At 41.7% G+C, this 23699-nt stretch overlaps 1 protein-coding gene across 1 annotated transcript in view; it reads left to right on the forward strand.

Moving 5' to 3' along the window:
- The window catches only part of LOC142775098 (uncharacterized), a 28869-nt gene that overhangs the window by 4624 nt on the left and 546 nt on the right, over positions 1-23699 (forward strand). Inside the window, exons 15-47 of the mRNA XM_075876423.1 lie at positions 199-353; positions 435-557; positions 1315-1441; positions 1536-1672; positions 3332-3464; positions 4712-4863; positions 4948-5071; positions 5140-5291; positions 5442-5562; positions 5641-5789; positions 5878-5998; positions 6434-6573; positions 7218-7487; positions 8672-8795; positions 8878-9026; positions 9107-9230; positions 9353-9504; positions 11526-11673; positions 13489-13640; positions 13710-13830; positions 13912-14066; positions 14124-14247; positions 14315-14469; positions 14559-14682; positions 15050-15189; positions 15276-15429; positions 16394-16542; positions 16790-16907; positions 18128-18279; positions 18381-18501; positions 20813-20961; positions 21044-21167; positions 23086-23225. Of these exons, the coding sequence (XP_075732538.1) occupies positions 199-353; positions 435-557; positions 1315-1441; positions 1536-1672; positions 3332-3464; positions 4712-4863; positions 4948-5071; positions 5140-5291; positions 5442-5562; positions 5641-5789; positions 5878-5998; positions 6434-6573; positions 7218-7487; positions 8672-8795; positions 8878-9026; positions 9107-9230; positions 9353-9504; positions 11526-11673; positions 13489-13640; positions 13710-13830; positions 13912-14066; positions 14124-14247; positions 14315-14469; positions 14559-14682; positions 15050-15189; positions 15276-15429; positions 16394-16542; positions 16790-16907; positions 18128-18279; positions 18381-18501; positions 20813-20961; positions 21044-21167; positions 23086-23225 (4679 nt within the window). The remainder of the gene's footprint in view (positions 1-198; positions 354-434; positions 558-1314; positions 1442-1535; positions 1673-3331; positions 3465-4711; positions 4864-4947; positions 5072-5139; positions 5292-5441; positions 5563-5640; positions 5790-5877; positions 5999-6433; positions 6574-7217; positions 7488-8671; positions 8796-8877; positions 9027-9106; positions 9231-9352; positions 9505-11525; positions 11674-13488; positions 13641-13709; positions 13831-13911; positions 14067-14123; positions 14248-14314; positions 14470-14558; positions 14683-15049; positions 15190-15275; positions 15430-16393; positions 16543-16789; positions 16908-18127; positions 18280-18380; positions 18502-20812; positions 20962-21043; positions 21168-23085; positions 23226-23699) is intronic.

A 23699-nucleotide genomic window follows, 5' to 3' on the forward strand; every position in this document is an offset into this window, starting at 1 on the left:
ATGGCGCTCTTGGTAACAGAACACACGTGGCGCATAAATATTTTATATTTAAATGACCGAGTTTTGTTAGAGAAGCAAACTTGATAAGTTGAGTCACTTCATTCATTCAATGAGTTCAATTTCTCGAGCTTTCTGGAGCCATCAGGACTGGCATATAATGGCTGACGCTCAATCGGTAATGTACGTTCCGGGCTGCAGGGGACTTCAGAGCTTCAAGAGCTGTGTGGACACAACGATCAACAATTTATGCTCTAAAAATGTTCTGATACCGAAGAGTAATGAAGTTCAGGAGTACAAAGAACTCGCAGTGCTGAAGTACAAGTGGGCCTGTGAAGTTCTAGACGGCTTGAAAGGTTTGTTCGTGTCTAATCACACGTCACTCTAATGCGCGTAAAACTGAAGGGAGAAGTAAGATGCATTTTGTACCTTTGCAGACAACGATTGTAGTGATGCAAACATCAACCATCATTTGCGACAGTGCTCTGGATTTTTGGGGACCGTGGTAGAGCCAATAGCCCGAGATTTTGTGAGCCCTCCTGAAGAAATGGATTTGGCCTGTCAGTAAGTATCGTGTATAGGATTTCCCAATAAATTGTATCTTTCTATTCTCGAGCCCTCCGACACAGCATCATTTTTTTGCCACCAGATTTACGAAATATTACCAGCAGTGCGTCCAGTCTTTCTTGAGAAAGCGAGAATGCAAAAACAGTCCACTGCAGCCAGAAATGACAATATATACGGTGGATCTGTATTACAAGTTCGCCTGGACGTGTAAGAGGCCAGGTAATTGTGATGTTTCGTCCTTCCTTCTCTCATGTTTTAAGCCCTTACCACTGCATTACCGCATGATGCGCGCTTTCTTGAATATACAGAACACTGTGAGAAAGCAGAACTTTTGAAGCGCCTGAAGTACTGCCGAGGCATTATCACACACAACGTTCACCCTTTCATGGACAAGAAGAATCGCACTCATCTAGCAAGAGCCTGCCGGTAAGTACCTTCTGGAAACGTTCCTACTCTCTCCATTTCATTTGTCTTGTAGTAGAAACAAATTCGCTATATTTCACATTTCGTAAATACCGCAGTGGGCTCGAAGACTACCAACTATGCGCCGTTTCTACATCGAGAACATACTGCAACAACACTGACACGCTAATGTCACATGAAGTTCGCTACTACACGTCGGGCATATATGAGCACTACAAGTGGGTCTGTAGCTCCAGCGCAGTTGGTATGTACTGCAACCGAAGGCTCTATTCATATCTTTATCTAGTGTTTTGAACTGGATATTGTTTTCTTTGTTTTAAACTGCAGCTCCTAGATGCACAAAGGCGTACATTGTTTCTAGATTAGAAGAGTGTCTAGGGTTTCTCGAGCACATGGTCCTGCCAGTCGTGCAAGCCCGGCACAAAGACGACTTCACCTTGCGCTCAGCATGCAGGCAAGTGGCGGTGCTCACCTTTCCCATGTTTGTTTATTCCGTTGCATTGGCATATCGATGTCGCAATCTGAAATTAACGCCTTTATTACGTTAGGGGTGTGGAGTACTACCAACAGTGCGTCCAACAAAAGTCGAAGATCTGTGCGAATGAAACGGACTTCTACAAGAATGATGAGACGAAGTATCTGACGGAAACTTTGTACAGCAAGTACAACTGGACGTGCTCTACAAGTACGTACTCATTACCATACTTAGAACAACACTGCTTTATTTATGACGCGTGTTAATGAAAAAAAAATACTTGATAAGTTTGCTGAATAACAGTGGTTCACGCTACATCGGCGTGAAACGTAACACAGTGGCGACGCTTGAGATAACTCTTGTAAGATTAATTATGCCGTTGTCGCATAGGCATTGCCTGTATTCTGCATGAGTACCATAAGCATCACTGTACCGTTGGCAAGCTTCATTAGTTACAGCTATTGCCATAATATCACCTTATGCCACCCCGAATTTGCGACTATTTAATAAGTTAGCTGCTAAGAGCAAAAAGAGTGTTTCTAGAGAGCTCATTTGTCTGAAGTTGTCAAGCATATTTCGCACTAGAAGTTGTTACAATGCAACGAGATTATTCAGACAAGCACTGCAAACTGCATGTCTTTGGCGCATTTGTTCCTCGATTTGAAACCAACGATTGCGCTTGAAGTGAGACACGCGTATTCATATGGGAATAGAAATTTCTAGTAATACTTTGTATCTTGGCTTCAAGACTTTTTAGTAGACAGAAGAGGAAAGAAAACGTTTCAACAAAACTGAAAATGTGCTGATGACTGAACTAAACGCACCACTACGGGATGATAACCGCAACTATTAAGTCTTGCGGAGCTTTCAACGTTAATCGTTTCGTTGCTCAAAGCTATGGAGTGAGTCATACCTTCAAGACTTAAGCAGCTACACTTACGCCCGTATTCAGAAACACTCCTTTACTTGAACCTGACTTGCGACCGCCTTCAACTTGACTTGCCCTCCGCCTTCTTTGCATCATAAACGCGTTTCGAACTCGCTGCTTTAGGCGGTGTGAAGGCAGCAGAAACGCGTTTCAAGCGAGTTGCATTGAATCAAGGAGCGTTTCTGAATACGGGGGTTAGCTGCATGCCTATGATGTTGGGGCGCACTTCAAAGCTGAGTGGGTCATGCGCACGCATGTGCAAGAAAAGAAAAAGAAAAGCATAGATGGGTCGTAAGAAACATGCTAGGCCGTTCGTAAAGGGTGCAGTCAGCGTTGTGTATGCCACAGCAATATCGTGTGAAAAGACATACGAGATTAAAATACTGGATAGAAGCACTGATACTTTGGAAAAAGTCACAGGAAGCCTATCATATCATGAACAAAAAAAAAACGTACTGCCCTAGCGATACTTCGGTATATTAATCCAATACCGAGTATACCCTGTTTAATTCGCTGTTTCATTAGCGACGCTGTGGTGGCACACATGCACTTCGGGTGTATTTTTTCCATGGTATTTTCTGAAATAAAGTCAATTGATCTTTAGCGTTCACCTTGTGCTGCGTGTTTTCCCCTTCTCTTCTTAGTATTACTTTTTTCTACTTCTGCGCTTGAAATGTCGTCTGTGATACACCAACTCTCCCAACAGGAAGTTTCCTTGAATTGCACTTAAGAGAGTTGCAAGTTGTCATGGCATTCTTCGTACTGCTTAGTCTCCTGGGCCTTACGTCCTCAATGGGAGTAGAAGGCTTCGAACCTCTCTTTAACATAATCTACAGCTTCATAAACACTGTAGCGCAGAAGATATAAAGCCAGTAAATGGTACTTCGAAGCATGCTGCTTCCCATCAGGCTACCGCTGACGCACGTTGCTTTTTTCAACAGAGGCGGAATCTCTTCTATGCGAGGACAGCAAGCTGCTGCGCAACCTAAGCGAATGCGTTGGTTTGATCAGGATGCAAGTAGAACCATTTTCAGAAGATTTCTCCAACAAGCACAATGTTCGACTGGCTTGTCGGTACGTATGGTATAAAGGTGTCGTATGCAGCCAGTTCGAATAGCATGCGCATAAACGGGTGATAATTATTGGGCAGCAATGAACACCGCCTTATTCACTACATATGTTGTGGTAACACGAGATCTTCAAGAAACATGCGTGGAGCTATTATCATGTCAGCTATCGTTGATTGTGTATTTTTCTTTTTTTACGCAGCATAAACTTAACGTAATAAGTCTACTTGGAAACTATGCACTCTGATGTCATGTCTCGCAACCACGTAGATGTGTGATTTTGTTTCAACACTACTTCTAATGCCCCTTAAAAAAGAACAGTTCCATGCACAACTTCAGCTCCCATATGAGCTCTTTGTAACTGCCTTTTTGCATCACATTATCTCTCTCAAGATTTCTTAGAGTGTATGGTGCTGCCTAAAAGGTAGTCCCTGCTTAGAGTTCAATGATAGACACTTTAAGAATAAAAATGTGGTGCAGTCCGCTAGTAGTATGCTCAATCGCACAAGTATTTTTTGAATTATTTATTACAGTGTTGAATAGCCGAGATTTGATAAATGTGAACAGAAAAAAATTACTATGTCTGCTTAACTCTTTCTTTTAAAAAAATTTGGGTACAGTAGAGAGAAGGCGCTTTGTTATTGTCGCATTAAGAGCCTATTTGGGGCAGCTACAAGCTTGCGGATAAAACTATCTATTTAACGCATAAAAATCAGATTATTATCCAGAAACATTGTACTGCTTTTGTTCGCTTTCATTGTATTTAAATATTTGGCTGCCTTTGACAATATATGATTATGTACCTTTCAGATTGTAATTTTCACTCCCTGCATAATTCATATTACAAGCGCGTAGAGAGCCATGACGCTAAACAATGCATGAATTTTCTGCACTTTCCCTGCACCAAAACACTAGATTTTGTATTGCAAGAAACAAGTACCAACAATAAAAATTGCACCTAAAAGTACTTGTGCTTAAAAGTACCGAAGTTCTCCCCTCACCATTTTCCAAACTGCGAATCGACACCATTTGATGAATGAAACAGTTGCTGCAATACTGCTTAAACATATTTGCTAGCTGAAGGGAAAAAGATATAAACTGGTGAGAAGTTCATGCATTTAGCAAACAATAATGCACAATGACGCTCTTGCAGGGGCGGTCAGTAAGAACAACTTAAGATTTTACCATGCCGCGAGTACTCCTAACGTGTGAGAGATGAAATTGTCACCTCTTCACGCGTCTATTTCACGCTAGGGCCTTGAACGTCTACCATCAGTGCATCGAAAAGAGAATGCAGTCTACGTGCAAGGAAAACTCTACTCTTATGGAGTCAGCTCAAGTTAGGGAATACTTAACTGGCCTTCCAGGAAAATACAAATGGGTTTGTGACTCTACGGTCGAAAAAAGTGAGTTTGTATTTTTTCTCTGGCACTCCATGGGACCTAGAGTATTCTCTGCATTAAAAACTGTCCTTTATTCCACGCTTTCAGACTCCTACTGCGATGAAGGTGACTTGAAAGCGAGCCTCTCGGAATGTTACGGATTCGTGAGGTCAATTGTAATGCCCAACGCTGCACAACCCAACGTCAATACGAAGCTACAAACTGCTTGTCTGTAAGTTCAGCTGCAGCAGCACTGTTGTTCGTCAGATCGCTTAACAGACATTCTCTCCTCGAACACAGTGGCATACGGGAATACCAAGCGTGTGTTCATACCCGCATAAAGGCTAAATGTGAAGACAACGAAGTGATTCCGGAGGACCCAGAGATAAGAAGGTACATGTTCGACGTTCCAACAAAATACCTTTGGACTTGTGAAGACAATCAGTACCGCAGTAAGTTTTTTTGCGTTTGTTATTACAACGTAAAGAAAGTGCCCTGACTCATGCTCTTGCTTTTATGAGGCAGAAAACATTGCTGCAAGTCTTGTTATGAAGTTGTTTGTTAAATGGAATCAAATTGTGCCTATTTATGTTCTGTTTCAGGTAAATGCACGGAAGAAACTTTCGTTGAGAGTCTGCAAGAGTGTGTCGGCTTTATAACTGAACTAGTAGCTCCTTTAGCAAGAAAAAGCAACGACATATCCAAGCTTGACTCTGCTTGCGGGTAAGCAACGAAGAAAGTTTTTTCCTGAGTAATTAGCCTGCTTAAGATAACTTCAATAATCGTCGTATCAATATTTAGGTCTCTGGAAGCATACGCTAGTTGCGTGCTATCCAAGATAAAGCGCTGCGAAGGAAGTCCGTCGCTCATGAGCCTCAGCTTGGTCAGACATTACACCGATCAGTTGTATGAAAAGTACAAGTGGGTTTGCGACGTTAGAAAAAAAGAAGGTTAGTACGAGGCATGTTAGACGTTATATGGGCTGTACAATGCTGGTTCTCCTACTTATTACTGAAAGAACCTCTGTTTGTTCGACAGCGCCGCAGTGCTTCAACAAGGTATTGCCGCTATTCAAAGAGTGCGTGGGATTTATCAACCAGAGGACCATTCCAAACATCCGGATGACCGACGACGACCACAGAATGAAGATTGCTTGCAGGTGCCGTTTGAAATACCGTATTACCTACTGTTTTACTGTCTTCAATAAGAGTTTTTTTAAGGAAAGTGATATTTTACAACGTTTGCAAGCCTGTCTTTATTTGAAGTATAGTTAAACCAAAGCAGGTACTTGGACACTTCCAGGCTTTTTCATTGTAATAATAACCGTTGAGGGTTGACGCCCAAAAATTATAATATCATTATTAGGGGCGCTATAGAGGAGGGCTCGGAAAATTTTGACCATCTTGTACTCTTTGAGCTTTAACGTACACCCACGTATGAGTACACGGGTTTCTAGCATTTCACTGTCGTTGATAGGCCTCTTGCATAGTAGGTAAATAGGTTTCTACTGCAATGTCCAAAAGGCTGCAGGTGTTGTTGCTTTTCCGAGTTATATTCATTTGTACCTACGAAAATCTCTGGCCTATTTTTGCAGTGGAGTCATGGCGTACCAGAGGTGCATAGAATCGTCAGTTGAAAGATCCTGCGCTGAGCCCCGGGGCAATGAAAATGTAGAGGATTACAAGTACTACACTCAAGTACTTTTTAACAAGTATAACTGGATCTGCCGCCTCGGTGAGTGAACGCGTGTTCGGCTTATGATGCATTTTATGAGCATAAGGGTGCTGTACACGCTGATATGAATAAGCAAGAAAACTAGGGTACTTCATTGCTTCAACAACACGTGGACCATTATATCGGCGAATGCAAAAGCAGCAGTGGCTGATGAGATGCACTGGGTACTTAAGCGGCTGCACATAACCCTTCTATCGATCAGGGTCTTCAAAGATTCTCAATCCTGACTTCCGTAAAGGGGGGGAGGGAGGGATGAAAAGGAAGAATAAACCTTACGATGAAAAATTTGTAAACAGGTGTTATGTGCCGCAGACGACACTACGACAAGTGGCCTTGTTTTCCTCAAGGCTGCAACGCAGTTCTTCAGTTGCAGCCTTGAAGAAGACAAGTCCGCTTGTCGTAACGTCGACTGCGGAACACAAACCCTGTTTACGAAGTTTTCATCGCAAGCTTCCACCTGCCCCATTCTTTCCAACAAACGGCCCTTGTTAGCAGTGTCACGGGTGATGATTCGTGTAATCTAGGTATTGCTGTCTGTCTGTTGGTAAGTTGTGACAACTTGCAACATTGAGAAGACAAGTCCACTTGTCGAAATATCAGCCCTAGCACACACGCCCTGTTTGCAATTTTTTCATTTCTTTCAGACACTCCGAAATGTGATCCCCGAGAAGTTCTCAATAAGCTGGAGACGTGCAAGGGCTTCATCACCTTGAACGTGGATCCATACATAAGCGATGGCACCGTTGGGTCAGTGTTCATGCAGACAGCTTGCGCAGCGATAAGCGACTTTCGTGAGTGCGTGCGGGTCAAACTGGACGAAAGGTGCAGCAACTTGGACTCCATTGAAGGGATTCAAGAGTACCTGCTGGACATACCTTCGAAGTACTCGAAAGTTTGCGAAGTCACCCGAATATGTAAGCATACCGAAGTGTGCGATGTGGCATTCTGAATGGTTTGGCAAATGATTTCGCTGATACTGTGAAGTGCACATTCGTGGTTAGCAGACGCTGATATCCTGTTGACTGATATGTGGGGTTTAACGTCCCAAAACCACCTTATTACAAGAGACGTCGTAGTGGAGAGCTCCGGAAATTTCGACCACCTGTGGTTCTTTCACGTGCACCCAAATCTGGGCACACGGGCCTACAGCATTTCCGCCTTCGTCGGAAATGCAGCTGCCGCAGCCGGGATTCAATCCCGCGACCTGCGGGTCAGCAGCCGAGTACCTTAGCCACTTGTGACATGTCTTGTGACATGCCGCTTGTGCAGAATGTAACAGGAAAAAATGCAAACAAAAATGGATTAGGCACTGATTTCACGTATATCTTCTGCAAAACTAGTCATCATGTACTAGTTTATTTCACACTGCCATAATTTTTAGTTGCGTGGGGTTGTTCGGTAATAAAACCCTCCGTGCTTCTAAAAAAAATAGTGAACGTGTCATGCAGTGCAGCAAGCAGTCGAGAAAGTAGGGTGTTGTCTTCTTCATTTTTTAAGAAACTCCGCGTTATCATTCGAGTTTAATTTGTCAACGGAAGTTTCTACTGAATAGCCACTCTTTGTACCATTGTTTTTCCGCCGTGACAAACATAAAAGTTTTGTGAATTGTGCTTCGTTTCTTGAATCTTACGATAAAAAGGTGCCCTGCCTCTTCAAATACGTATAGTAAGCTAAAGAAAGAGGTCTGAAAAAGGTTTTGCTTTGGCTTTCGATACAATCGTTAGGTTAAATAGACAATACGAATTATTGTTATTCATAATTAAACATAGAAGACTGAAATACTCAACAAGGGGCTAAGTGCTGTCTGAAAAAAAAATGATGACATTGCGCGTTATGCTGGTAAGTTAAGTGCAGGAAAACATAACTAAATCACCTGCATATGAAAAAAAAAATGCTCAGTCAACTTTTTTTAGCAATAAATTTTTGTAGATTGCTGGTGGGCTCCGTCAACATCGCTGTCTAGCAAAAAGCTAAAATTTCGCCATGAAATGTTTAGCACAAATGAAAAATTACGCCTAATATACAAGTGAGAGTTCAAAATTGTCTGCACTTTCACTTACTCCATGAAGGAATAACATACATTGTTGCGAAATTTCAGCAACTTCTTGCGGCGCTGAAAAACTTGTTCCGAGGCTTGAGATGTGCTACAAGATATTGAAGCGGCTGAAGATGCCTGAAACGGCACCTTATGAGATAATAGGAAACGCTTCGACGATTTGCGAGTAAGTTGTTCTCTCTGCCTTGCTTTCGGCTTGTAAGTTTGGAAAACGCCTCATTTTCTTCTAAAACACTTTTTTTTTCAAGTGCGTACAAGCAGTACAACATCTGCATCATCAATGAAATACGTCAAGTTTGTGGCAGAGATCGAGTAGTTGCTCGCTTTGAAAAAATCAGGTCTTTGCTTCAGTATCACTACAACTCGTTCAAGTGGGCCTGCGAAAGTCAAAAATCAGGTTGGTTGAGTGAGTCACTTCCTGAATCTGCCGTGATATTGGATAGTGTTTCACTCGCCATTTCTGTCTGTTCCTTTCAGCGGGTGCTTGCAATGAGGAAAACTTAGAGCGTGATTTGTCAGGTTGCTTGGGCTTTATTAACACGAAAGTCTCCCTCTACTCCTACAACGAACTCAACGTTCATGACATTAGAACTGCTTGCAAGTAAGTTGCTTACCACAGCAAGCGCTGCTCGTTGCCAGTCTTTCCCGAAAAAACGTACTATGACAGACATGAACAATTATGAGATTTTGCGCGTATTTACAGTCTTGTCCCCTTCTTTCCAGCGCGTTTCAAGATTACATATCATGCGTGAAACTGGCTGTCGCTTCAAACTGTGGCCACTACTTCGATGCGTTGCAGCATGAACGTCTCAAGCCCTACGTAGTGGAGCCTTACAAACGTTACAAGTGGGTTTGTCGCAAGCTTCCACCTCAAGGTAAGACGTTAATCACATTTGTTCGATGCAACTGCTGCAAAGAGTATGTCACTCTGTAGGTTCTGTCGCATGCAGGCATGCCGGGCACAGGTTAGTTTAATTGAAGTGGTAAAGCTATCAAATTTCGAGGCTAAAAAACATCTTGTAAATTTACTCTGTATGCTTGGACACTCCACATGAATGATTGGACACAGCAAACGTTCATTTTAGTTCACCTCCAAGGAGGACGTGGATTGAAGAAGGAAGGAAGCGTACCTAAATGATCATTCCCCCGAGCGATGACCATCTCGAGCGAGTCCAGAAGTGTCGCAGCTCTCTAGGAAGGCGAACGAAGGTTGCAGTGACGTCACACCAGATCTGTAGTGAGCATAGGCGTGCGCAGGTTTCCCCTCCAGGGGGAACAAAGGTTCATCGCAGCGCACCCCCTCCCTAATATGTCAATGTATGGGCCTGACTTTGCGCAGTTGCGGCACCTCCTTTCTATCATCTCAATGTGTGGAGCTGTGTTTGCGAAACCCCCCTCGTAGGCGACTGTGGGAGTGGCCGCCCCTTTATCTTCGTCCCGTGCACATGCACGCCTACTCTAGTGAGGGGAGTGCCCTCAGAAGACCTCCACCGCATATGTACCGGCAAAGCATTGCGGCTACTACACGTTTGCTTGGCAGGTGCTTGTACGACACGTGTGTGCGAGAAAGCCAGCGAGAGCAGATGATGATCCGCCCGACGTGCGTCACAGCCTTGTGTGGCCACTAGATCAAGCCACCTACACTGCCACGTCACAGCCAAATTCTGCGCCCAGAAACCAAAAATCGAAATTGGAGCACATAAAAAAGGCGACATTAGTTTATTTTAACGAGAATACATGAATCTTGGTGTGTGTATTAAGCTTCCTGGAGCTATAAGAAACGCAGCAAAAAACGCGCAAGCAACAAAAATGATGGCGCCACCCCTTTAAGGGCGGGGGATCCTATAGTTGCATGACACGTTTTGTGCAGCTTGCGTCGTATTATTCTTAAAGGGGCCGTGCAACAATTGTCGAAGTAGTTATGAAATGGCTTTACTAAAATAGACTATTGCCTCACAAATTGAATGCCACGAAAAGTTTTAGAATCTGTCGAGTACAAACGGAGTTACGGTAGTTACTTACTAGCGGCAAAATGTGGTAGTTACTAGCAAGGTATATGGCGTGGCCATTTGGGCATGTAACATCATTATCCGTGAGAAGAAAGGACAATTTTTAGGTTGCTGAAAATTAGTTGCGAATTCCAGGCTGCTCTATTATGTTTGGGTCACGCGCTCCGATTTTTCTACCGATGAGCAGCGTTTTGTGACTATGCTGAAGAAGTGTTGCAGTGCTCATTTAATGGCAGCACATTTAATTAGAACAAAAAGCATGAGTAGGCATTCAAGCTGGGCTGGATGGTGGATAGTATTTCTTTTGTTACGCTGGCTCACCACGAATTAAGGCAAGTACGAATAACTGCATGCTAACGTGTAACGTTTATTAGTCGCAAGCGCACGTGATAACAAAAATGTGGTGACTATAGTGGTGTATTTTATGCCAGGCAATCATACTTGAATAGCATTTAAACCCAGATATTTTTGAATATTTGCGAATAAAACGTTACCAACCATCAAACCTGTTTATTTATTTTTTTGTAAGTTATAGAAAAGGTTTTCGAGGAGTGTTACTTGTCCAAGTTGCTGCTTAAAGATGTGCTATATACTCAGTGCACGAGCTCACCCAAGAATTATTACATAAGGTTAAAGAAACTATTCGTGCTGTGACAGCTCCTGGTGAAAAAAGAGCACCAATACTAGTTCAAGGTTATTTAATCACTGCACTGTTTTGGTACACAGAGGACTACCATTTTATTTCCTGTTCAATAAAACACTAATTTGAGTAATTGCGTTTTTTAGGCTTTGCATGTCTGCACCAGCAATCGGCTATAGTAGGTTGATGTTGCTGCTGACATACTGTAGTGAAATTTGTTTTCTGGTCTTTCTTTTTATATTTATAGGAAAAAACTATGTTGGTCAAGTGCCTTCTGTTTGCAATACTGTCCACATCGTGAACAATATGACCCAGTGTCTTGGGTACTTGAAAGTGAGAGTGACCAGTTTTGCACGTGTTTACAACAGCGTGGCTTTCTCACGTCAGGTCTGCCGGTAAGAGCGTGTACAATATTTTACTCAACTGGCCTATGGTGCCGAATCACTCTTCGTGTATTTTCTCTGAGTATGTTCTGTAAAGCAAAAGATATCAGATTTGAATAGCTTGATGTTCGCTGCTGCTTTAGCAAGAATCAGCCTAATAGACTTTCTGTAATGCTTACGGCGACAGTTTATGAGCCATATGTTGTTAGATTAATCTGACACAGAATCTGAATTTAGAGACGAACATAGCGCGATACGACCCGCCACTACACTATATTTTGTTTTTTAAAGTGCGTATCACTTTAGGAGGCCATTTTGTGATCCGTAGAAATTATGTGGCGGGATGGCGTTTACAATGAAGTGCTCAATACAGACCTACAACAAACTAGCGATCCTCAAAACTAGATTAAAATTAACGAACAAGGTCCGAAATTATATAAGAGAAATAACAAAAAAAATTGGCCTCGTGTCTACATGTTTCACTGCAAATGTCGTCAAAAGACGGTAGTCTTGGGTCCGGAGAGAGTGAACGAAACGTTTATTTGATGTTCTGCGCAAGAAAATTGGTGAATTTTATTCTGGAAGCGCTGCGTTAGAGTGTCTCGATTCGTGCAGCGAAGGCGAACGAGCGCATCAAGGCACATTAAACACGAGCTCCATCTCGCAGTTATCTTCGAAAACGAATGAAGGCGCGCGCGCCCGCAGAGACAGATGCGCGCCTGTCACGGAGGTGATAAGGCGTGGAACGCAAAGCGATAGGCAGGTGCCACCACCGTGTCGTCTTAGCAAAGCTTTGGAAACACTTGCTTCTTTAGCATCGCGTTGCACTGTCAGCGCAGAGTGATAAACGCTATGGTCCTTAGAATTACTTCTGTGTGCCTCCTCCAGTATAAAGACACACATACAAAACATCGACGTATTGTTATTGTAACTTAGAAGTGTGGCAGTTTGGGCGAGTTGGTATGACATGAGGACAGTTATAGCCCGAGAACAGAACGACGACAAAGAGTAGGCCTCAAAGACGCTGGCGGGAAGCTGGCAGGAAATGTTTTAAGCGATTAAAAGATAATTTTGTGATTTTAAAGACGATAGTCTTTCTTGGAGACCTTTGACGCCAAAATATCGGTCTGTCTGTCTGTCTGTCTGTCTGTCTGTCTGTCTGTCTGTCTGTCTGTCTGTCTGTCTGTCTGTCTGTCTGTCTGTCTGTACATTTGCCTGTTTGTCCGCGGTAATGAAACCCCGAAATGCGGTGTCAGCCGTATTTCGGGGAAATGTGGCTGACACCCGAGTTGCGTAACAGAGAAATTACTGCCTTACCAAGCGAGTGGTTGCTCCTCATGCTAATATCTCGCCAGCGTCTTCGTGGCCTACTCTTTGTCGTCGTTCTGTTCTTGGGCTATAACTATCATCATGTCATACCAACTAGCCCAAACTGCCACACTACTAAGTTAATTAAAAAGCGATTATTGCGCATATATGAGGCACACTAACAACGATGATAGTTATAGCACTAGGACAGAACGACGAGAAAGATACAATGAGTCGTCGTTCTGTTCTCGTGCTATATTATCATCATGTCATACCAACTAGACCAAACTTCCACACTCTTTAACAAGATTTGACTCATGCCGGGAAAACCGTACATGCTTACTTTACTGAAGCCGTCGCCATTTAGGTAAATAGGTTAGTGAAAACTCCAAGCATGAGAATCATTCGGTGCTCTTGCAACACACTTCTTAAGGTTTGACAGTAACACAGCTGCATTGAAATGCAAGATTTAAAGCTACAATTACTACACAAACTTCTTTTTTTTTCTCTTTTCAACAGAGGCCTCACGGACTACCAAAGGTGTATCGACAATATGATTCCATCAGAATGCCTGAGGATCAAAGACTTGCTGGAAAACACAGAGATAAAGTACTTTCACTCGCTTATATATAGCAAATATGCTTGGATATGTGAATCTATCCCATCTTCTGGTAAGTGTACATGTGTTAGCCAAATGCATCAAAAGCTAATTTTACTTGCTCACTTTATTTTTTTTTCAGTGAGCGAATGCTATCATAACGTCTCAAAACTTCTATCCGAGTGCGAAGGCTTTTTGTGGAGTGAAGTAACCGTACTCAACACAAAAGGTTTAACCTCCAGTGGCATCAAACAATCCTGCCAGTGAGATTAACTGTTCATTCATTTCGCATTTTGCGATTATTTACATCAATTTTCTCATTTACGCTTTTCGTTTTTCTTCAGGGGGGTTCGTGACTATCAGATGTGCATCCTTTCTACCGTCAAAGACCATTGCAGCTCAAACGAAATAATACCCGACACAAACGAAGTCAGTCGTTTAACTGAGGACCTCTTCAGGCGATACCAGTGGACGTGCGACATGGTTGAAGAAACGACGGGTAAGCTGAATTATCCGTAATTTACCATGTTACTTCAGTGACACTTCTTTCTTTCAGAAAATCGATGCACGTCAGGCTTGCTGCTGCCAAAGCTGAAGGAATGCAAGGGATTTATAAGTTTCGAAGTCATTCCGTTATCGGCGGACTCTTCCAGCGTGACCAATCTTCAGCACGCGTGCAGGTAAGCGTCTCGATTGTTTTGTTTATGGTGCAATTACAACTTATCAGCCTCGCATGTTTCAATTTAGGGCTTTAAATGACTTCAATGCTTGCGTCTGGTCAGAAGTTGTTAAGCATTGCGACGTCGACAAAGGAATGGATAGTCTTTCCCCTGAAGTTTTGGAATACACTAAGGGTATAAGCAACACTTACAAGTGGGTGTGTGACCTCGACAAGACGGCAAGTAAGTGATCCTCGAGGCTGGAATGGTTACTTTGTGGTGCTCTTGTTAAACCTTTTCTTATGGTATCTATGGCTATAATGCGTTCGCAGTTCCATCCTGCACGAAGGACCACTACATGGAGAGAATCAGGCAATGCAGAGGATATATAGTATTAAAGGTCCTTCCACACATCCAAGACTTGTCTGACGAGAACCAGTTGGAGATAGCATGCAGGTAACTGTCGTTGCCACCCGTTGACATAAATGTCCCGGCCTACACACTCGCATGTTACTCCCTTACTCCATATTTACGAGATCTAACAGACAATCATGGCAAGGAAAGCATAGCCAATGTTAATAAAAGTATTTGCAATTACTTCTAATAACATTGCTTGACTCTTGACAAAAATGTTATTACAAGTAATTGCAATTACTTTTAAAAAGAATCCTTATAATTTGCTTAGCATAATTGTCTGTTAGATCTCATTATTATATTGTGTCTAATAGAGAGAACGAGCCCCTAAACGTACATTCCTTTCGTGCCTTACTCAATGTCACTTTTGTCTCACCTGCCCCTATCCTTGTTTTCTTTATTTTTGCAGGGCGGTGCATGATTACCAATCCTGCGTGCTAAAGCAAACGAAACTAATATGTCCTGATTCAATGGATTTGCTTTCAAACCAGTCGATTTCGGAAAACACCGAGGGTCTGTTCAATGAGTATGCTTGGGTTTGTAACAAATGTAAGCATTTTTGTATATCGCTGATTAAGTGCATATAAAAAGAAAGATTGACAAAACCAAAAAAAAAAAACTTTTCTTTCGTGCAGCGATTGTCATCCCCAAGCAAACACATTCAGATGGTATTAAGAAATCCTGCAATGAAACGGAGCTTCTTGACAACCTGAAAAATTGCTTCGGGCTTGTCAAATACTTCGTACTTCCTCACCTACAAACTAGCTCGAAAATGCTTTCAGCGTGCAGGTAATCTAATATCACTGTATTTTAATATATTTTGGCAGAGAGTTGAAATATCGTTTCCCTGAACGTTATGAATTCCCGCTGTTTTAATGTTGTGTGGCTCACCTCTTAAGTATTTGACTTTGCTGTTTGATTGCAGAAGTGTCGGGAAAAATCCCACACTAGATCATGATGCGAAACGTGGTGCTATATGCAAACCAATCAATCAATCCAACAAACAATCAATCAAAATAACTTTGATATGTGGAGGAGAATTATATTGACAGAAAAAATGCGTAACACTGCAGATGGGCAAAAGTTTGGACCCTTAGCTAGTACAGCTGCAAATGTGCCATGGTAATATTATTTGTGCATAAAAATATCAGAGAGTGTAAAAATGGTTGCACTTCAAGGAAATGAGACAAAAACTTGAATAAGGTTAAAGTCAGGCAAAAGTTTCTTAGGTTCACACAGAATTATACGTTGCAGTATACAAAGATCTGAATGATGCAATAATTAACAACAAAACGTAAAAGCAGTTCGACGTTCGAATGGATCATAATTCAACAAAAAAAGGCCTGCCTAAGCAGCTGACTATTTCTCTGGAAAATGAATAGCGGCGTATTCGAATGTAAAACGACAGATTTACCGTATAAAAATATAATGAACACTATTAGCATACACTTCATGCACTGTTCAAGTTTGCCTAGTTGGAGAAATCATGAGCTATGTTGAAAGTTTTAAAATGCCTCTAATTTTGTGGAAATATCTTGAAGCATAAAGGAAGTCCCAAAGCATCATCTTGGAAACTAATCCACTTTTTTTTTATTTTGGCCTGTATAGAACTCGAACGCAGTTCGAAACGTCAGTCAAGACTAGTGAGAACGCCACGATTGCAATCAGCAATGCATACGCAATATAAAAATAACATGGTTACCCATGTCAATTTTATGGGGTTAAATCGTCTTAATGCCGGTTTTCTCCATAGAGGCCTGTACTACTACCAAAAGTGCACCAGCAGAGTGATTTCAGAGGAAAACTGTGGTAACATTGAGAAGCTCAACGAATCCCGGACCGTGCAGGCACATCTCGACTTGCTGAAGAAATACTCATTTGTGTGCACTGTTCCTGAAAACTGTAAGTTAATTCATCATTTGGCACGCTCAATGTTCTCCAGTCATTCAGTAATGAAATTGTCTCCATTGAGGTGCATCGTACAACGCAGATATATACGGAAACAACCACCTTTGGTCTCGTCATAATAGTAACCAGTTAAACTAAAACCAGTTATTAATGTGCCGTTGAAGACGAATAGATCGTTAAACTTGAAAGCTGATTACGCACAGTCACTGTGGGAAACACTTTGGTATCACTGTTGTTACAGCCAAATTGTGCAAGATTTCGGGAAGCCACCTGAGGGAGTGTTTAGGAATCCTGGAAACAGTGGTCATTCCGAGTGCCAATCTGAATGCATCCAGAAGAAACCTCTCGGACGCCTGCAAGTAAGATGCGCATTCCACGACAGCTTCACCTCTTGTCTGCCTATTCACATATAAGCATGTCTATACTACTGCATTTTAGCCATATCTTTGCAAAAGCCGCATTTTAGTTCGTGTACAGCGTGCAGCTCGGCGTTGCAAGATATTTAGCGGAGTGGTGCATCACCGTATCTTTTTAAAAAATGGAAATGTGCATTTTCTTGCCATCCTTAGTGCAAATCATTGACGAACCGGGCATGAACGCCGTGAAATTTACAAGTAGTCAGCGAAAACATGCACCTCCTTGTATTTTTATTGAGTGAAGCGTTACAAGAGAACGGGAAAAGATTACGCGTCATTTAAACGCCTCTGACATTACATTAGTCCTACGATAGTGTTTTTTTATGGCTGCAACCGTTGTTGCCTAAGGACTAGCTAACGCCCACTTAACAGAGGCATGAACGCACAATTGAAACTGATCGACTTTCCCTATTCCATCGTTTTGCTATGTGGGTACGAAGTGCTCACAGTGGATGTTTCATTGTGATAGCCTATTTCACTCTACTGCTAGCAATTAATGCGTGTTGCCTATATAATTGATCCGAGAAAGAAAAAGTCTTTGGCGTCATAAACATAATTCATAAGTATAAGCGAGTATTGGTGCTGTACGTAAGCCTAATATATGCCTAAAACGAGCTGCAGAATGATGCAATCTCGGTTGTGCCCTGAATCACATAAGAGGCATTATATGAAAATAATACTTTAAGGCTTTCACTGACATCTTGATACCAGGCATATGGCAAACTCGTTAAGAACAAAAAATGTTTTTAACGTGTACTTTCCTATTTGTCGTGATATTTCATAAACGGATGTCAACCTTTCATTATTTGCGAAATTTGTACACGTTCTAAGGGTTTGCGAACGCGACATACCCACAAAAGTTTTTACGAGTTGACTTCAAATCAGCACAGATAATTTAGATTTTTTTCGTTATATAAGGCTTTAATTTGCAAATAATTGCTCTGACATTTCCGTTTACTGCTGGGTACGTGGTCAGAGTGCCGTATTGCCACTGTTACGAGTCTTACTTAAGCAGTCGAGCGTGTGTCCGACTTGCTTCGAATATGTGATGTGGAACAACTCTCGCGAAATCCCCGTGAAGAAGCTTCGTATATCTAGAGAGCGAGCTGAATGTTTTATTAAAGAACTTTGAAGCATGCACGATTGCTTGCTTGCTTTTCCAGTGGAATACAATACTACGACAACTGCATACAGGAAATCTACAGTGAGCACTGTAAAACGGACACCCTGTACCCGCCCTCTCCGGACGTCCTAGAGTACGCCCTTGACTCTCAGATTAAATACCGGTGGACTTGTATTCCGAGGGCCACGCAACGTATGTAAATTAGCAGCGCTTACTTGCGCTTTGTTTATATGTTTCTGTAGGGTATTTAATCATCTCTTTCCCGTAATATATCTCGACCGCTTCGTTTCCAGCCTGCTCCTTATCTTCGTTGTCGGAAAAGCTACGCCGATGTACGCCATTCTTAATTGACATTGCATTACCGATCAAGGCCAATGCTACGGCAACGGCGAAAGAACAGCGGGAAATGTGCAGGTAAGGACGATGGGATAAATGCGTTCAGCGAAGTAACGCGGCTGCTAATTCTTTATATTCAGTTTCTCCGTTGCTTCTTCAAGCGTTCACTCGATGAGCTAAATCGCGCACTGTTCCATTGCGGTCATTTTTTCAGTATTAAACCCTGTACTTCTACCGTGGCTTTGTTCTGTTATTTGTAGCGTGAATTCCAGCGTTGGCAGGATGCTGCGCTATGCAGTGCATATGTTCTTAATACCCCCGCAGCTACTTTCAAATGTTTTCACTTCCAACAGAACTCCCTTGTACATCTAATAGTTCTAAATTGCTTGGCCAAGTGCACATTTATTCAATTGAAGCCCACTTCATGGCATCTTGCGTCTAGAAAAAAAATAGAAAAACAAAAAATTGACCCACTATTTAGCTATTTTGTGTGTTTATCTATTTATTTATTTATTTCCATTGTATGGGTAGCGTCTGGGGGATGTTTTTTGGCCAGATTTGAAGAGTGGAACCACCTTACCTATTTTCCATTGTATGGGTAGCGTCTACGCTACCCATACAATGAAAAATAGGTAAGGTGGTTCCACTCTTCAAATCTGGCCAAAAACATCCCCCACAAATTACCGCCCTATATCTTTAACTAGTACCTGCTGTAAATTACTGGAACATATCATATTCTCACATCTAGTCAATTTCCTTGAATCAAATTCGTTTTTTACATCTGCACAGCACGGTTTTCGCAAATCGCTCTCATGCGAAACACAGTTAAATCTTTTACTCACAAGCTACATCGCATTTTAGACCAATCATCAAAAGCTGACTGTGTTTATTTAGACTTTTCCAAAGCCTTTGACAAGGTATGCCACAAGCTGCTACTACACAAATTAAGCAAACTCCAACTTGATGACACCATAATGAAGTGGATTGTATGTTTCCTTAAAAATCGCTCGCAATTTGTTTCAGCTGATAATCATAACTCTTCACGCAGCCAGGTTTCCTCTGGTGTCCCCCAGGGATCTGTTCTTGGACCTCTTTTGTTTCTTATTTACATTAACAATCTGCCTTCTCTTATATCCTCTAATGTTCATTTGTTTGCCGACGACTGCGTAATTTTTCGGGAAATAACTGCTGACAACGACTCCTACTCTCTCCAATCAGATCTAACTAGTGTAAGCAACTGGTGCAAAGAATGGTTAATGGAACTTAATGTCACTAAATGTAAAGTAATGCGTGTATCGAGAACTACTAGTTGTATGCCTATATATTACCTGAAAAATACACCACTTGAAATCGTTTCCTCTTACAAGTACTTAGGTGTTCATATTACCAACAATTTAACTTGGACGAAATACATCGAATACATTATTAACAAGGCAAACCGCATGCTAGGTTATTTACGTCGAAACTTTTTTTCAGCCCCGTCTTCTTTAAAACTCCTTCTATACAAAACACTAATCAGATCAAAACTAGAGTACGCAACACCAGTATGGGATCCTTGCCAAGGCAACTTATTCACCACACTTGAACTTGTTAAGAATAATTCAGCCCGTTTCATTCTATCAAATTACAATAGAACGGCAAGTGTAACGGCAATGAAAAGTAGTATTGACCTCCCATCTTTAGCTTCACGACGTCGCATTTTTCGCCCAACTTTATTTCACAAGGTTTATTACCATGCTTCTCTCCATGCTGAACTGCTTTCACAACCTCAGTACATATCATGTCGAATTGACCATAATCATAAAGTTGGAGTTGTTTCATCTAACACTAAATATTTTGCTGAGTCTTTCATTCCAAAAACATCCCGAGAGTGGAACCACCTTCCCGCCGATGTTGTTTCCATACGCGTTAATCACCTGTTTTATCAAGCATAGGCTAATATTGTATAATCAGGATAATCTATGTTTTTTTCTATTTAAACACATGCTCTGTTTTTTCTATGTTTTGTACATCTTGTTACTCCCACTCCCCTCTTCAATGCCCATGGCCTTGAGGGTATAATAAATAAATAAATAAATAAATAAATAAATAAATAAATAAATAAATTTATTTAACAAACACTACTGACACCTAGTTCAAGCAGGGAGAATAATAAAAATGATACATGAATTGAACACGTGTGACAAACCCTTATGCTCTCTGTATCGAATGTCCACACACAGAGGGTTTCTTTCTTAAGCCGGCTTGTCTTCTTTGTGTAGTGCCATTTTAGCTGTTTCTGACAACAACAAAAATTATTCTTTACAAGCCCTCATTTGTCATCTAGTGCTCGCATACACGACAGTTTGGACATTTTGACAATTTAATAAAATACCACTGTTTATGCCAGGGCTGCGAATTACTATGAAGCCTGCGTCAACGAAGAGGTATCAGACTCGTGCAGCACATCCTCCGTTTCCACCATAGTGGAAGAAGCAAAGGAGTTTTTTCAACCTGTAGCCGTATTCAACAAGATCTGCGCAGGTCAAGAAACGGAAGGTGAGTCGAAAAATTGAGGGGGAAAGACTATACATAATAATGCCAACGATGTACACTTAACAATGCATCGTTTTACATGCAGCGTCTACGTGCACAGAGGAGGCCCTTTTGGAAAACATGATACAGTGCACCAGCATGATAACCAGCGTCGTCATGCCAATGTCCAATAACGATAACAACGTGGGAAATTTGAGACAAGCGTGCAAGTACGGTCACGTAATACTTTTCTTTTTCACTAGCTATTCTACGTGCTGGCGCACACAGGAGATAAATGTAGTTTCCAAGGTTAGAAACTATTTCAGAAGTCGATGTCTGTCAAGTTACTTAAGCATGCATAGAAATGTCCCCGGCGCACGTTGGTTTCAATCCAGCAGGTGTTGTAACAACTTTGCTTGTTGGCAGTTTCGTTCAGATCGTCATCGATTAGACACTGAGGTTGCACTGCCAATTGCAACCAGAAGTGCCTAATCGACGACGATCTGAACGGAAGCAGGCTTGAGTTACGGCTTCTTGCACTAAACACAAAAAGAGACAAATGTGAAATAATTAAAGCGCAACCTCGCTTGCCACTAAGGTGCACATTTATGGACACATGACTGGGCTCAAATGAAGATTGCTAGTAAATATCCTTGACTGCAAAATAAATATTTCCATTGTACTTTGGTTCAGTTGATGCAAAGGCTGATATCTCGGGCATTGCTTAACCCTATTTCATGATCGAGGAGGCCACCGCGTTTAATCAATGTTTTTCTTCAGCATCGTACTACTGCACACGACTAATTCCGTGACAGTTATTTGCCTGTGACGTTTCTGTAGTTCGCAGGTAGACACGATTGCATCAGCTAGCTAGCTTATAAAGTGACGACCAACCCTATTTCATGATCGAGGAGGCCACCGCGTTTAATCAATGTTTTTCTTCAGCATCGTACTACTGCACACGACTAATTCCGTGACAGTTATTTGCCTGTGACGTTTCTGTAGTTCGCAGGTAGACACGATTGCATCAGCTAGCTAGCTTATAAAGTGACGACCAGGCTCACGGTTGAATTGCACCTTTGAAATTCTGCAAAACAGATGCAGACATTGTGTCCTTGCACACGGCGTTTGGGAAAATGCCCATTTTACTTGATAATTTTGGGGATGTTACTATTCCAAACAAGACAAAAAATGAACACATTCGATTATACTAAAAAATAACGAAGATGATTTCGCACAGCAAATGCTTCTCTACGTATGGCTTCATGTTTTCGCTTTGCAGTTTGGCTAATTGATGCAGTCCACCGTAGAGAGAAAGAGAGAGAAAGAGAAAGTGCATTCCAACAAGCGATGACCAAGATTTGTGAATTTGGTTGTGCCTTTGCCTTCTGAGCTTATTTCCTTATTACCATCAACACGCAATACACGCAAGGGCTCTGTGTCTGACCCCATTCTTTAACATCGGCATAAAATTAGAAGCGAGTGTCATGCTTTTAATAGATGTTGCAGATACAGCTTTCAACACTGATGTTAACACGCTTTCGGTGCCGAGGTTCATGTTGCGACATGTTTTTCTGTTTGATAACAGCGTTGGCTGTATTCGTGATGTCTGGTTCAAGATTGCTTCTTTTTCAATTTCAAATAAATGCAGGCGACAATTGACTACTGTAGTCATTGCCATATAGGAGCTTACCTCAGTTCTCATAATTAAAGTATTTCGAGTCGGTTAAACATAACCGTAATGTTTGTGCGTGTGTGTGTGTATCTGAAATCTGGTGAATATTTTTTATGTAATTTTGTGGAGTTTTAAAAATGGCTATCTTACAATACAAAAACTACTCAAAGAGTATTCCATTTGTATTCGAATTCAATTTCGTGTATTATTATTCGATCCGCTTCTAGAATTCATTATTCGCGCACCCCTAAAGATAGCTTTGACCAATAGTTTGCTCTAGAGATAATGACAGCTCAATACTAAATGGTGGCGTACGTGGTTGGTAAAATCGCGTGTGCGCTGACCTATCAGCCTACAAAGATTGCTTTCGAGTCGTGAAACTAACGGGGCCACTTTTTGGTGAATGTGCAGAGAGCAATGACTAACCGTGATTTCTCTATATTCACCCGTTTTCTTCTCCTCTTCTGCTTTAGATACCTGAGGTATTACGAAAAGTGTGCCGCCAGCTCTCATGCTAAAACTTGTCCAAGCATCACGTTGAGCATCAGTAGAAAGATACAAAACCTGACGAAAATATTGCTGGACAAGTACAACTGGGTGTGTTCTAGCAAAGGCAAGTCGTACAGTTTTGCTTATTTCGATTTGCAGCTTCGTGCGCCGCTTCAGCCTATACCCATTATATCTTTTTTGGAGAATGAGCCAATTCATTTATTATTAACAGCTAGGTAACTTTTTCGTAACGCTGCTCGAATACACGCGCTGAAATCTGTCGAGGTCGCAATGGTCGCATTTTCATGGAGACAAAATACTGGAGGCCCATGTACTTCGATATATACATATACAGGGCGTTTCTAGAAATGTGTCCAATATTCTAAAAAAATCAGGAAAAGGCACTGTTTACTCGCTGTCTCCACAGTTTCTGGCATCTTAAGAGGGTGGAATATGGCATCTGTAACTAATTAGGAACCTAAAGTAATTAACGTTTTAATTAGTGGAAGTAGGCAATCAAGTATAACTCGTGAATTTAACTCCTTTTTATGCGAATAACTGATTGCCGCTTTGAGATTTCGGAAATGCGGCCTCTAGT

The sequence above is a fragment of the Rhipicephalus microplus genome, chromosome X (genome assembly GCF_043290135.1).
Source record: "Rhipicephalus microplus isolate Deutch F79 chromosome X, USDA_Rmic, whole genome shotgun sequence".
Lineage (NCBI taxonomy): Eukaryota > Metazoa > Arthropoda > Arachnida > Ixodida > Ixodidae > Rhipicephalus > Rhipicephalus microplus.